This window comes from Mercurialis annua, linkage group LG3 (assembly GCF_937616625.2).
Source record: "Mercurialis annua linkage group LG3, ddMerAnnu1.2, whole genome shotgun sequence".
Taxonomy (NCBI): Eukaryota; Viridiplantae; Streptophyta; class Magnoliopsida; order Malpighiales; family Euphorbiaceae; genus Mercurialis; species Mercurialis annua.
In genome coordinates this window covers 72,150,315-72,164,295 of record NC_065572.1, presented here as the reverse complement: position 1 = coordinate 72,164,295, position 13,981 = coordinate 72,150,315, and the positions used below count along the sequence as shown (strand labels likewise).

The 13,981-nt window shown below is 33.6% G+C and overlaps 2 protein-coding genes across 2 annotated transcripts; both read left to right on the top strand.

The window, feature by feature from the left end:
• Positions 1 to 1,002: 1,002 nt before the first annotated feature.
• On the top strand, positions 1,003 to 2,823 carry LOC126675532 (cysteine and histidine-rich domain-containing protein RAR1). Its single transcript, XM_050370185.2, has 4 exons — positions 1,003 to 1,085; positions 1,211 to 1,368; positions 2,130 to 2,338; positions 2,423 to 2,823. Exons 1-4 carry the CDS (start codon positions 1,021 to 1,023, stop codon positions 2,516 to 2,518), a joined length of 528 nt encoding a protein of 175 aa, XP_050226142.2. The 5' UTR covers positions 1,003 to 1,020; the 3' UTR covers positions 2,519 to 2,823.
• Positions 2,824 to 7,561: 4,738 nt separating this feature from the next.
• LOC126673181 (LRR receptor-like serine/threonine-protein kinase ERL1) lies at positions 7,562 to 13,910 on the top strand. The gene is made up of 27 exons (XM_050367189.2): positions 7,562 to 7,929; positions 8,330 to 8,468; positions 8,546 to 8,617; positions 8,718 to 8,789; positions 8,887 to 8,958; positions 9,065 to 9,136; positions 9,225 to 9,296; positions 9,414 to 9,485; positions 9,621 to 9,692; positions 9,812 to 9,880; positions 9,978 to 10,049; positions 10,141 to 10,212; positions 10,294 to 10,365; positions 10,460 to 10,531; positions 10,602 to 10,673; positions 10,770 to 10,841; positions 10,929 to 11,000; positions 11,079 to 11,150; positions 11,246 to 11,317; positions 11,417 to 11,488; positions 11,566 to 11,637; positions 11,733 to 11,804; positions 11,887 to 11,960; positions 12,053 to 12,184; positions 12,263 to 12,601; positions 12,712 to 13,082; positions 13,172 to 13,910. Exons 1-27 carry the CDS (start codon positions 7,824 to 7,826, stop codon positions 13,541 to 13,543), a joined length of 2,970 nt encoding a protein of 989 aa, XP_050223146.1. The 5' UTR covers positions 7,562 to 7,823; the 3' UTR covers positions 13,544 to 13,910.
• Positions 13,911 to 13,981: the final 71 nt, after the last annotated feature.

Genomic DNA, 13,981 nt, shown 5'->3' with positions numbered 1-13,981 from the left:
TTACTACTTATAAGCTACTACTCTACTTTGTTAATTTTGGTTGCACCTGTGGATTTTACTGAATATTTATGGCCTGTCAGCTTTTCAATCGCTTTGTTCCATGTACACAATAGGCTAAGATTTAGATAATTTGTGAATCTCTGTGGTCAATTAGGTTAAACAGTGAGGTTTCTATGATTATTTCTGTGATTTAAACAAAGCTGTTTAACTTATAAAATTACATGATCAGCTCCAGTTGGTATGCATAAGCTATTGCTCATTTAAAAAATTGAGTCGATTTGAATTTTGCATTATTCAAAGCGTTCTATCCTGTCGTTAGTTGCGTTTTATAAGTAGTTAAATTAGCTGAATCGTTTAAATTCTTATAGAGGATAAAGGTAAAGGGAGAGAGATGGAAATTTATTAAAGATGTTTCTCTCTTCTTGAATTGATTAACGGCTGCTACTTATATTGCAATTGGTTCTTCTTGAAATTTTACTTGATCGATTGTTGAACATACCGTTTATCAAATAGACTACTAGCCAATGACATAATGCTTGCAATATATGTCTAAGTGTGACCTCTCTTTTGCTTGGACTGACTGCATAGGCTCTCTAAATGTTAATTAACAATTTAAAAGCTTAAATCTCATCCTTGAGTTATGGCTTTTGAGTTGTGATGTCCTGCATACTGTACTGTATATTACAACTGTGAACTTTTTTGGCAATTGGCACTTTTGTAGCTGTAGAAGCTCTGTTTAGATAGTTCTACATTTCCCCTGTTGTTTTTCCTTCCTTTTATCTTATATGTTATGCTACGAATATTTTCTATTATGTAATGAAATACGGGATAATAAACATGGTGCTGGATTATACTAATTGATCTTTTATCTTGCATGGTTGGGCTGGGTCTCACTGCATCTGCTCATGTGTATCAGGGAGTAAGTCAGAATCATTTTCACTGTTACATTAAGTTCTTTTAAAAATATTTTCCTTCCTCAAACATTGATGTGCTGTTTTCCAGCCTTTTTTTCATGATGGAATGAAAGAATGGAGTTGTTGCAAGAAAAGAAGCCATGATTTCACCTTATTTCTAGAAATTCCAGGGTATGTTCTATCCTTCTCTCTATTGAGAAATGAAAAGTCTTTGTTCTAACCTTATCATTGTGACTTAATCTTAAAACAATTTTAGATTGTTGTTATTAGTTCCTTATGTTTCTTCTTTATTGAAGATGTAAGACAGGTAAACATACAACCGAGAAACCAGTATTAGCAAAAGTTGCAGCAAGTCCGAAACCAATTTCTGCTCCTACCGCTGCTGCTACAACCAAGTTGACCGCGAAAGAATCCTGTCCTAGGTGCAAGCAGGGGTTCTTTTGCTCAGATCATGGTATCGTAATTTCTTTGCTTCTTACAAAGGAAATTATCATGATCAGTAAAAGCTATAGATCTTAATGTGCGTATAAGACTGCTCTTGTTTGAATTATCAAGTGAAATATTTTATAGCTTTTAGTTTTTATCATATATTTATGGGTCTTACTCTTTTCCTATTCGTAATTGCTTATGACTTATGAGCATTGACCCAACCGTGTGTCATAGTTATGAACTACTTTCGATGCTCGTGGAAATAGAGTCCTCCGCTATCTGGCAAGTTGGGATTATTTTGAAGTGCTTATGTCTCTGTTATTGCTGTGGGGATTAACTTGTGATGCTATAGGAAATTGGAACTTTCTTCTTTTGTCTATTTTTTTCGCCTCTGCATACTGCATAATTATTTCAAGTAGTTGGTTTCGGTTTGACTGTCTACCTCTCAATAGATACTTAAGGCAGAACAAAAAAGTTTTTAACTAAAGTTCATTTTGGTAGCAGTCATGGTCCTCATGGAGTTGGAATGAGATGAGATTGAGGCAAGTGTTTTAGTTTGCTAAGCGAATGAATTAGCATCTAACGAAAATTTGAGTTGAAAAGGGTTTAATAGAATAACAGCCAACTATTTGATCCTTTTTTCTTACTGTCCAGTGCACTCCGTTGTCTGTCTTGAGCATATATAGTTGGATCAATGTATCATCTTTTGGTGCGAGTTTGACTGTATCCTTTTTAAACTACACGACTGTCTACAGAGTTTAATTGCTTCGGAACTGTTCATCTTAGGTTCACAAGTCAAGCAACCTGCACCTGCACCTGCAAAAAGTGACGCGCCACAATTTTCCTCTGCACCACCCAAGAAGATTGTTGATATAAATCAGCCCCAGACCTGTAGGAATCAAGGATGCGGTAAAAGTTTCAAAGAAAAGGAGAATCATGAAACTGCCTGTAGTTACCATCCCGGGCCTGCCGTTTTTCATGATCGACTCAGAGGGGTATCGGCTTTGTGCCATTTTTTTTCCCAGTCTATTTCCTTTTTCTTTTTCAAATAATGATATAATCTACTTGTGATATTGCAGTGGAAATGTTGTGATATACATGTAAAGGAGTTCGATGAATTCATGACCATTCCACCTTGCACCAAGGGATGGCACAATGCTGATCCAGTGTCGTAGCAGACAATCAAGATTTTCAATTGCTATTCCTTCTATTACAAAATTCGATCTACAATGATTAAAAAAATTCTATTTATCCGGCTGTTTAATTAGAATTCAACTTCCTGAGTGTCTTTTTAACTTTGGTTTTTCTTTTCGGCTTCCTTTTAACTTTCTGGTCTTGTTAAAGTGTAACAGTTCATTTATTTTACTTTGGACATTGACTAAACTTCTTGGTGCTTCATAATGAAGAAACATTATATGTAAAATCTCGAACAGACTGATTTTTTGTGTTCAATATTCTGAGATTGTCAGTCTTTGCACAATTATGTTTGGTTTAGACATAGGATGGAAGCAAACCAATTTCAATTCAAAGAGCAGTGAGATAGAGATTGATGAAGCAGTCAATAGCATATATGTTATAACTGATCAATGCAAGGCCCTCCTAACTACTTTCGTTTGGATCGGATTTGGACCGGATTTGGACATTTAATTTTATATCGGGCTTGATCCGAGTTTGTATCCAAGATTAACTTTTTTTTTTATGTGAAGAGTTGGATTTTTATTTTTAATTAAAATTCTATGTTCATCCTAACAATCCGGCCTCGGTCCGTATAAATAACTGGATTCAGACTGAATTGAGATTATACATAAGAGTCAAGTTCAGTTGGACTTGGTCCGAATCCGCTCGAGTCGGGCTCAGGATCAGACCTAGACATCGACACGCTTCATGATGAGAATGAGAAGATGAATAAAACTAAATAACAAATTTAGTAATTAATTAGCTAACAAGCTAATTACTGCAAATATATAGTTATTCATAGAATTATTCATTGTGGTGTTTCTCCAACGAAACGTGAAAAACCATCATATAATCCAATGGCTTCGGACATAATCCCAGTTTGTCTAGTTTAGTTCTGTAGCGTCGCTCTCGAACTATAGACTATAGAGTCTTTTGTGGGATATGGTTAGAAGAACGTGGTATAGTTTCACTATCAAACTGAAATCCTTAAATTTAATTTAACTTAATTTTATAATGTCAAGGCTAAAAGACAAAAAAACAGTAAACAATAAACATTTTTGGATAGCTATCACGGGTCCTATGATGTGTGCAATCAATCCTCTTCTTTATTTCTCTACCAAAACTCTTGGGTCCTACTGGCTACTACTACTTATTTACATTTTCATTACCATTTTTTTTTTATCATGATGATTATTTATTTTCTTTGTTTTAACTAGCATTTTCCAACTTTATTCATTTAGGATTAAAATATTTTCAAATAATTTTGTGGGAATTTTCAATTGCATTTTCTAAAGGCTTGATTATATGTATCTTCATTTGTAAATTTTATATTTATATTTTATTATTGATTTCAGTTTTATTATACATTTTCAGTTCTAATATTTTGATTATGTTTTGAGTGAGTTGAATTGATGTAACATTTTTTTTATTATAGACTAAATTTCAAAAAATAAAATATGATATAATAATAATAACAATACAATGAATGACTTTCATTAACGTGATACTCTAAACAGTCATCTATGAGAGCCATCCAATTAGACGTACAGTGTAAAAAATTCAATTTTCAAAACCAAAAAATAAAACTAAAATTAATAGCCACTTTAAATTTATATCATCAATAAGAAGAAATTTTTACATTTATAAAAATATGATAAATTTTGTTAAAAATTTATGAATTGCATTATTAACCTATACTTTCATTGTAAAAATAAACTAGAAAAAAATATTATACATTTAAAATGTTTAGAATGTCAATTTCATTCTCTCATTTTCTGCAAGGCAATTTCTATCACCACCACTTTTTATACCATTTCATTTTTTTAAGCAAAAACTTATTAGAAAAATGTAAAATGATGATTTATTATTAACTTTTAAAATGACTGTTTTAATTTTTAATTATTCATAAATTAAAGTAAGTTTTTTCTCATTTGTCCAGGATGAAGTAGTAATGAACTACTCTTTGTTTTTTTACACAGGTGGATATTGTCAATTTTTTTTTTTTTTTGAGGAAAAGATATTGTCAATATGAATTACCCTTTGGTTTAAAACCAGCAGCAGTATCGGAAATTGAACTCTGATAGTACACGTGGCAGATATTTGTTCATAATAGCACAAGACTAGAATCTCACTCAATCATTACAAGTCCAGCCTTTTTAATTAAAAAAAATACTCATATCAATTAGTAGTAGTACTAATTTTATTTACAAATAATGCCATTCCATGTCTCCTAGGAGAAAGCCAAAACCACATCAATCCCAACTTTTGAATCCCAAATATTTAAATATAATAATGCAACGAACAATCTTCCTCATTTATATAAATATTAAAATGTTCAATGATAAAAAATAAATAATACTATTAATTAAATATTACTGTAATTTTGTAAATATTTATTAATTTATTATAAAAATAATATTAATTTCATATAACCTTTGTGTTACATTATTCTTATAATAATTCAATAAATATTTGTGATAATTTTTTTTTAATTTTTTTATCATTTAATTGACTAAAACACTGTAGATATGCTACACAAATGATATGAAACAATAGTCGTGTTGTATAAATTTTTTATAAAAATAACATGTCGCGGTGCAAACGTGGCATCATGGCACAGAATAAACATTTATTTAAATAACGGTAATGACCATTATATGCATAAGGACAACTAATTATTACTGGAATGCCATCGATTGCATTCCGAAGAAAAGGCCCACTGACGCCGGTGGTACAAGCTGAGAGCTGATAACAGCGAAGAATCCGCCGGTGGCCTCCGCCAATTTGATATGAAGACTGTGGAAAATGTAATGAGGCTATTGCTAGCTAAAATAAGGCAAGTCAGGTGTCACTTTATAGAGGTGGTATGATATGGTCTCAGATTCTGCCACGTTTCTGATAATTCTGATATGATGCTCCTTGCCCAGCCTAGGCAGACCTATAACGCTGAAAAGTTCTTAATAATGTTGGTATCATGGCGTGATTATCATCTCCAATAATTAATTGCTACGTGCAATTATCACATACCATTAAAAAAACAATTAAATGAAATTTCCATTATTTTAACTTTTGTTTATTGTGATATTGATGAATGATGATCATAGAACTGTAGAAGCAGTCATGAATTTATGATGATCATAGAGCATCCAACGGCTGGGGTTGGATGTAGGAATGGAAAATAGAAAGGCGTGGGACCAAATGCAGGTGTATATGAAAATGGTAAAACATGAATTGAGAAAAGCAAAGATTGAAAAGAGGAGAAGCAGCTTTATAGGAAGCAACCTGTTTATTGCTTAAGCGAGCGCTTTGTCTTTGCTTATTCTTTTTCTTCCTTATTTGTTTGTCTTTTCCACAACAATCTTTCTAAAGTTTTTCTGCTTTTTCAACCATTCAACCCAATGCCATATCCGCATAAAATTAGAGGATCTATAACAAAATAATTAAATAAAATGAAAGAAATATATGCCATCCTTCTTGCATTGCATGTATTGACCAAAATTACCTAAAATATAGGATTAATACATTTGGGTTCATCTATTCTTACATTTTCAACGATCGAGTTCATGAACTCAAAAACGTCCGCATTGAATCCCTGCAATATCAATTTCATCCAAGTTAAGTATTTTCGCCTATTTTCGTCCCGTTAGTTCATCTCTAATGGAAATCGACGAAAATGGACAAAAGAAACTTGATATATTTGCAGTTTAATCGTGTAGAAACGTTATGTCTACATGCTTAGTTTATTAATGAATAAACATTTATTGTTATTTATTAGAATATATATAAATATGTTATTGATTATATTAAATAAAAATATAATAAAAAAGTAGACTTTGTTAACATTAGTTGTGTTTTTATTATAATAAAAAATACTTATATAATTTAAGTTATAGTACAATGATAAAAAGTAGAAAAATTTATTAGGACTAAAAGACTATAAAAAGACTCTATTGTTAAATTGGATTATTTATGTAAGCAAATTAAATTTCATTTTATTTTATTTTTACTTTTACCTTACAATGCCTTTCAGCCATAACAGTAGATAAAACGATAGCCGTCCGATCAAACCACCAAAAAAAGCACTTGATACAGAGGCGCGTGGTGGATAAAAATAGAAACAGAAATAGGTGTCGAAAACTCAATGTTTTTAAAACCGGACCGGAACGGGAACCGGCTTCGTCGGGGGTTCACGGTTCAACCGGTTCAACCGGGTTGGATCGGATTTTTTAATTTTAATAAATATAAATTTTTTAAATTAAAAATGTATAATATTATAAAAAAAAATATGATAAAATAGTTATGTAATACCATTTTTTAGAGTTTTTTTATATAAAAAGTAAAATATAATTATAAATAATTAATATTTAAGAGTATATAAAATAATTATTATATATGAGAAATAAAAATTAATTTTAGTAAAATTTATTGTGTGAAATATAATAATAAAAATTAATATTTAAAAATATGTTGAATAATTAATTTGTGTTAGAGAGAAAAAATGAGTGTTGTATATGAAAGAGAAAATGTGAGTTATTATGAAAGAGAAAAAAGTATGAAAGAGAGAGAATAAAGTATGTATGAGAGAGAAAAAATAAAATAAAGTGTGTGTAAAAAGTAAAATATGTATAAGAAAGAGAAAAATAAACACATGAGATGTGGACATGTGTAAAATGGGACCACAAAAATATTCTTTGGACAAAAAAGAGACTTTTTGGTCTAAATTTTCTGAAAACCGGGTTTGGCCGGTTTTGGTCAAAAACCGGATTTTTCCGGTTCAATCCGGTTTTTGACCGGTTTTTGAAAAAGTTGACTTTTGTATCTAACCGGACCGGACAAAGGTCCGGTTCCCGGTTAACCCGGTCGGACCGGCCGGTCCGGTCCGGTTTTAATAACATTGCGAAAACTGTAACTACTTGGGGAAACGTTAGTACGAATGACGGCCGCTCAGTGTCTTTAATTGTCAAATCAAAACTTTATACTTAACGTCTGTCAACTCACCGCCGTTTAAGAAAATTAAAAGAAAAACACAATCCTCTCTCTAGACTACTGTAGCAGTAGTAGCAGCAGTACTATTTACCTGTCATCTTCTCCATCTCTCTTCATTAACACTCTCTTTTAACTCCTTCCTTACACTTCACGCCAACCGCCTGCTCCTCTCTATTTCTCTCTCTCTTACACACATTTTCAGCACAAACATTGCATACAAATGGCAGTTTAAACTCTTTATTTACTGTTTTTTAATGGAGCTGTGGTAGAGCTGGTTCATGCTCTCTGGTTTTTGAGAATTGCTGTTGATCGGAGACGATGAGGAAAAATGAGCAAGTTTTGGTTAATTTTGAGTGCTGTCTGATGATTTTTATCGGAGTGTTTTTGCTTCTCTGTCCGCTCGGTTCTACGCTGAACGATGAAGGTTTCCGACCTATTTTGCGGTTTATTTAACTTCCACCGTCTGTTTTTTCTGATTACTTTTTCCACTCCGTTTGCGTTTCCGTGCTTCTTTTGGCAATGCCTTATTTGAATGGTTTCGGTGATTTTAAGTTGTAAACGGAGAGAGGAGGAGGAAATGTAGATATGTTTGGAACAGAGTGCGAATAATTACAGAATCATAATAAATATCTGATAATATTACAATTATTTGCATTTTGATGAAACTTCTAATATAAGCTGTGTAGTAGTGAAGCCTGAGTATGCGCAATTTGACTGTCAATTTGCGTGTTCACATTCTTGACCTATTTTACAAGTAATTATTTCATAATATGATGAGGAGAAGAAAATTAGAGACTATAATTGTGGTGGCGATGTTGATGCAGGGAAGGCATTGATGTCGATAAAGGAGTCGTTCAGCAATGTGGCTAACGTGCTTCTCGATTGGGATGATGTTCAGAACGCGGATTTTTGTTCTTGGCGTGGTGTTTTGTGCGACAATCTCAGCAACTCTGTTGTTTCCTTGTAAGTAACTCTCTTCTGAACTTTATTTTCGTATCTCTGTTTTATGTGCTATGGGCTCATGTTTTGTTTTTATGAAGGAATTTGTCAAATCTGAACTTGGGTGGTGAAATTTCTACTGCCGTTGGCGATTTGAGGAATCTACAATCCTTGTAAATTCATTGCCTTACTATTTTTTCTTCATTTTTTTTTTAATTTTTTACTATATTATTATTCTAATGCCATGCCTCTAATATTCTCTCGTGTCTTTAGAGATTTTATGGGAAATAAGTTAACTGGTCAAATCCCCGATGAGATTGGAAATTGTGCTTCTCTGTATCATTTGTGAGTTCTGTACTAATCTATTTATTCATATGAATGGCTTCTAATTTGCTTTGTCAATAGGATTTTTTTGATATTTTATTTGCAATGTCAAATGTAGGGATCTGTCTGATAACTTGCTTTATGGAGATGTACCTTTTTCTATATCTAAGCTTAAGCAACTTGAGTTCCTGTGAGTTTTTCTCTCTTTGGCCGCTTCATTCTTTTGTTTCCTCAACTAACGTTACTTTTTGTTATTCTGAACCTGGAGTATTTGTTTGATCTCTTTTTGATTGCAGGAATTTGAAAAACAATCAGCTTACTGGTCCTATACCTGCCACTTTAACTCAGCTTCCCAACCTCAAGACTCTGTAAGTGTTTCACCTTCATATTTCTCCCTCTGTGAACGATTCCGGTTAATTTTTTGTGTGCTTATTTATTATTGGTTGAGCTTCTAAGGGATCTTGCTCGGAACCAGCTCATTGGTGAGATACCACGACTGCTCTATTGGAATGAAGTGTTGCAGTACCTGTAAGTTTTTGTCAAATCTAGTGACTATTTTTAGGCCATACTTTCATTTGTTTTAACTTAGTTGTATTAACTTTTGAGAGAATGGTTATGATTGATTCAATTTCAAATCTGGTGCAGAGGATTACGTGGAAATTCCTTGACCGGAACATTGTCTGAGGATATGTGTCAGTTGACCGGCTTGTGGTATTTGTAAGCAGTTAGCCCTTGGACTTCTTAACTTTGTATTGTTTTAAATTACAGCACGGTTTGTTATGTTTCATTTTGCTGTTATCTAACTGAACACTAATTAGTACTTATGGTGACAATGGAATTTCTTTTCCTCAGTGATGTACGGGGAAACAACCTCACTGGAACAATTCCTGATAGCATTGGCAACTGTACAAGCTTTGAGATACTGTAAGTTCTTGAGCACTGATGAAATTAAGTGCAGATATTCATAACAATCAACTCTTCTGTAAATTATTTTTAATCATGATTATTCTTTTAAACTTTTATCTTTGTTTTATTCATTACAGGGACCTGTCATATAATCAAATTACTGGGGAGATACCATATAATATTGGTTTCTTGCAAGTAGCTACATTGTCAGTATTCCTTGTAAAATTATCTTCATATTTATATGAACCTTGATCAGTTGAATGTGTAGTAATCAGTTGAATGGTTATGGTCTTGTTTATGAAGGTCACTACAAGGCAATAAGCTAACCGGAAAGATTCCTGAAGTGATAGGTCTAATGCAGGCCCTTGCAGTTTTGTAAGTCAGCCTTATTATTTTCTTCCAAGGGTCTTAATGCATTTGTTTAGTGTTTGAGTGATTCGATCTTACTTCCATCCTCTTATTCCAGGGATTTGAGTGAAAATGAGCTTGTTGGACCAATTCCACCAATACTTGGCAATTTGTCATTTACTGGAAAACTGTAAGTTTGTTGTTAGAGATGCATGTGAGTGACACTGACAGCTACTTCTTTACTTATTGCTAATTTTTCTCGCTTTGATAGGTATCTCTACGGAAACAAACTCACTGGGCCAATTCCTCCAGAGCTTGGAAACATGTCTAAACTTAGTTACCTGTAAGATTCTGCTCAAAACTTCATTTACTTGCAATTTTATCAAATATCAAGTTGCTTTTTGTGATGTTCCCGAGTCTTTTTTTTTATTTTGCAGTCAACTGAATGACAACCAACTTGTTGGCAGCATTCCACCTGAACTTGGGAAGCTTGAACAGCTATTTGAATTGTGAGCCTTTATAAATTTCTTCTCCTTGTCTTGTTGTTGCATTTTTGTTTAATTGCCTTTTGTGGTGCAGAAATCTTGGTAACAATGATCTGGAAGGGCCTATTCCGCATGACCTCAGTTCTTGCACTGCGCTGAACCAATTGTATGTTTCTTTAAATTGTATTTAAATTATCTCTCTTCATGTGCTCAAACTTTTGATCTTAATCTATAATTGATGATATTAAATCTGCTATTTCAGCAATGTACATGGTAATGGGTTAAATGGAACTATTCCTCCAGGCTTCAAGAAATTAGAGAGTTTGACATACCTGTAAGTCATTAAGTCAAGTGTCTTGTTTCACAAGAGATCATATGATATTGTTTCCATGGAATTAATCATCTTCTGTAAAACCTATAGAAATCTATCATCAAACTATTTCAAAGGAAGGATTCCTCTTGAGCTTGGACATATAGTTAACCTCGACACATTGTAAGTTTCTTCATGTGAATATATTTACTTCTATAACACGTCACATATCTCATTACTTACGGATTATTACGTGTTCAGGGATCTGTCTGGAAACAATTTTTCAGGACCTATTCCAGCTTCTATTGGTAATCTAGAGCACCTTCTTACCTTGTAAGTACTGAAAGTAATTTTAAATCTATTTTCGAACTCTTTTGAGAATTTTTTTCAATGACATTAACATATTTTCTTGTTTTTTAATTTCCAAGGAACTTTAGCAGGAATCATCTTGGTGGACTATTGCCAGCTGAATTTGGTAATCTCAGAAGTATTCAAATTCTGTAAGTTTTTTCTCAGTATTTTAACATATTCTTAGATTATATCCTTCATAAGCCCATCTTTTTGTTAGTGATTTTGCTGAACAACTTTTTTTTTTTCAGTGATGTTTCATTCAACAATGTTACTGGGAGTATTCCTGCTGAATTTGGGCAATTGCAAAACATTGTTTCCTTGTAAGTTTGAAATTCTTTCCTCCTTGGGTTTCTTATTCAAAGTATGAAGTTGTGTGATTGACAAGACCTTGTGGCAGAATCCTGAACAACAACAGCCTGCAAGGAGAAATCCCCGATCAACTTACCAACTGTTTCAGTCTCACAAATCTGTATGTCTATATTAGCAGCTTATGGACGATTTACCATTATCACATGTTTTGCATTATTTTATGGGAAATTTATATTGGGTTTTTTAATGTGCAAGGAATTTCTCCTACAATAACTTATCCGGGATTGTACCTCCTATCAGAAACTTCTCACGGTTTCCACCAGAGAGGTATGACAAAAAGTATTGCTTTATTTTTTGGCATGAGTTATGCTTGTTTATTTTTTTATAACATGTGTATTTTCTGCTCCAGCTTTATTGGGAATCCCTTGTTGTGTGGCAATTGGTTGGGATCCATATGTGGACCTTATGTACCAAGGTCAAGAGGTAAGAACTTGACCATCTGTTAACACTTCTTATTTTTGAAAGTATTTGGTTCTTATTGAACTTGTGAAGCTAAATTATTCTACTATGTCCAGCAATTTTTTCCACAGCTGCAGTTGTATGCATGACGTTGGGCTTCATGACTTTATTATCTATGGTTATTGTTGCAATTTACAAATCAAACCAGCAGAAACAATTGATAAAGGGATCTCATAAAAATACTCAAGGTAGACTCGTACCGATGTGCTCTAAATTTCTATTTTACATTATTTTTTTCATGTCCTGATGATCTCTTTTCTTTCCAGTTCCACCCAAGCTTGTGGTTCTTCACATGGACATGGCAATTCACACCTTTGATGACATTATGAGAAACACTGAGAACCTAAATGAGAAGTATATCATAGGTTATGGTGCTTCAAGCACAGTGTACAAGTGTGTTCTGAAAAATTCCCGACCAATAGCAATTAAGCGACTTTATAATCAGTATCCATACAACTTGCGTGAATTTGAAACTGAACTTGAGACCATTGGCAGCATCAGACATAGAAACATTGTTAGCTTGCATGGTTATGCTCTATCTCCTTGCGGAAACCTTCTCTTCTATGACTACATGGTGAATGGTTCTTTATGGGATCTCCTACATGGTCAGTCAACTAGCTTCGTCTTTTGCTTTGTTAATTTTCTTTCTGGAATTGGAAGTACTTATTGTATATTTTGTGTCTAAATTCCTGTAATTGCATGTTTATAATTACAGGACCATCGAAGAAGGTAAAATTGGACTGGGAAACTCGCTTAAAAATTGCTGTTGGAGCTGCTCAAGGACTTGCCTATCTTCATCATGATTGCAGCCAAAGAATTATCCATAGGGATGTCAAGTCATCAAATATTCTAGTGGATGAAAATTTTGAAGCTCATCTGTCTGATTTTGGAATTGCAAAATGCATCTCAACTGCAAAAACTCATGCCTCAACATATGTTCTAGGAACAATCGGCTACATTGACCCGGAATATGCCCGCACATCTCGGCTAACTGAAAAATCCGATGTCTATAGCTTTGGCATTGTTCTTTTAGAGCTTCTGACTGGGAAAAAAGCTGTTGATAACGAGTCTAATTTGCATCAGCTGGTAAGACTCGTGCTTCCTCAACTCTTTTAGGCAGTAATCGGTAGTGACTGTTATCTTGTTATAATGGTGTTAGCTTCGCGTTGTTTCAGGTACTGTCCAAGGCTGATGACAATACAGTGATGGAGGTTGTTGATCAAGAAGTGTCAATTACATGTGTGGATATAACCCATGTGAGGAAAACATTCCAACTTGCTCTGCTGTGCACAAAGCGCCACCCTTCTGAAAGGCCAACCATGCATGAGGTAGCAAGGGTCTTAAATTCGTTTCTCCCGGCACCTCCTACAAAGAAACCTAGTTCAGCTCCTCCGCCAAAGACAGTCGACTATGCTAAGTTTGTGATCGACAAAGGACAACAGCATCCGGTTCCCAAACATCAGCAGCCGCCTCAGCAGGAAAATAACTCATCTGATGCTCAGTGGTTTCTTAGATTTCGAGAAGTAATTTCTAAGAACACCCTGTAATTTTGCTCATCTCTGATAAGGATGGGATCATGGGAACTCATCTATTTTGGCTCCTTGAGTTGTTTTCTGCTCCAAGAGTGGGTGGATGATGGTCAGTGGAATTGCTTTTTGACTTGGGTTTGTTGAAATCTAACCTATTACTAATTTATAAAATTACAAATTAATTATTAAAAAAAATTATGTAGTTAGGATTTATTCTGTCTAGTATTGGATGTCTATTTTGGAATTCCTACAGCGGATTCTTCTAAATTTAGTCTTTTTATGTTGTAAAAACCCTATGTTGCAACAAAATATACGCTTATTCTAGCTTTGGCCTGTAAGTACTGGCTTTTACATTTTTTTAATTTGAATATAACATTAGAAACTATACCTCTGTTAATATAACAATTGGGTTGTTTTATTTTACTGCCGTAAGAATTCCTCATGTCAAATAAAAAT

What these genes read in the sequence shown, in the direction of transcription:
- LOC126673181 (XM_050367189.2), top strand. Translation starts at nt 7,824, where the DNA reads ATGAGGAAAAATGAGCAAGTTTTGGTTAATTTTGAGTGCTGTCTGATG. An exon ending in TTCTACGCTGAACGATGAAG is followed by an intron (nt 7,930 to 8,329) that starts GTTTCCGACCTA and finishes ATGTTGATGCAG; the next exon opens with GGAAGGCATTGATGTCGATA. An exon ending in ATAGTTAACCTCGACACATT is followed by an intron (nt 11,001 to 11,078) that starts GTAAGTTTCTTC and finishes TTACGTGTTCAG; the next exon opens with GGATCTGTCTGGAAACAATT.
- LOC126675532 (XM_050370185.2), top strand. Translation starts at nt 1,021, where the DNA reads ATGAAAGAATGGAGTTGTTGCAAGAAAAGAAGCCATGATTTCACCTTA. An exon ending in TTATTTCTAGAAATTCCAGG is followed by an intron (nt 1,086 to 1,210) that starts GTATGTTCTATC and finishes TCTTTATTGAAG; the next exon opens with ATGTAAGACAGGTAAACATA. An exon ending in TTCATGATCGACTCAGAGGG is followed by an intron (nt 2,339 to 2,422) that starts GTATCGGCTTTG and finishes GTGATATTGCAG; the next exon opens with TGGAAATGTTGTGATATACA.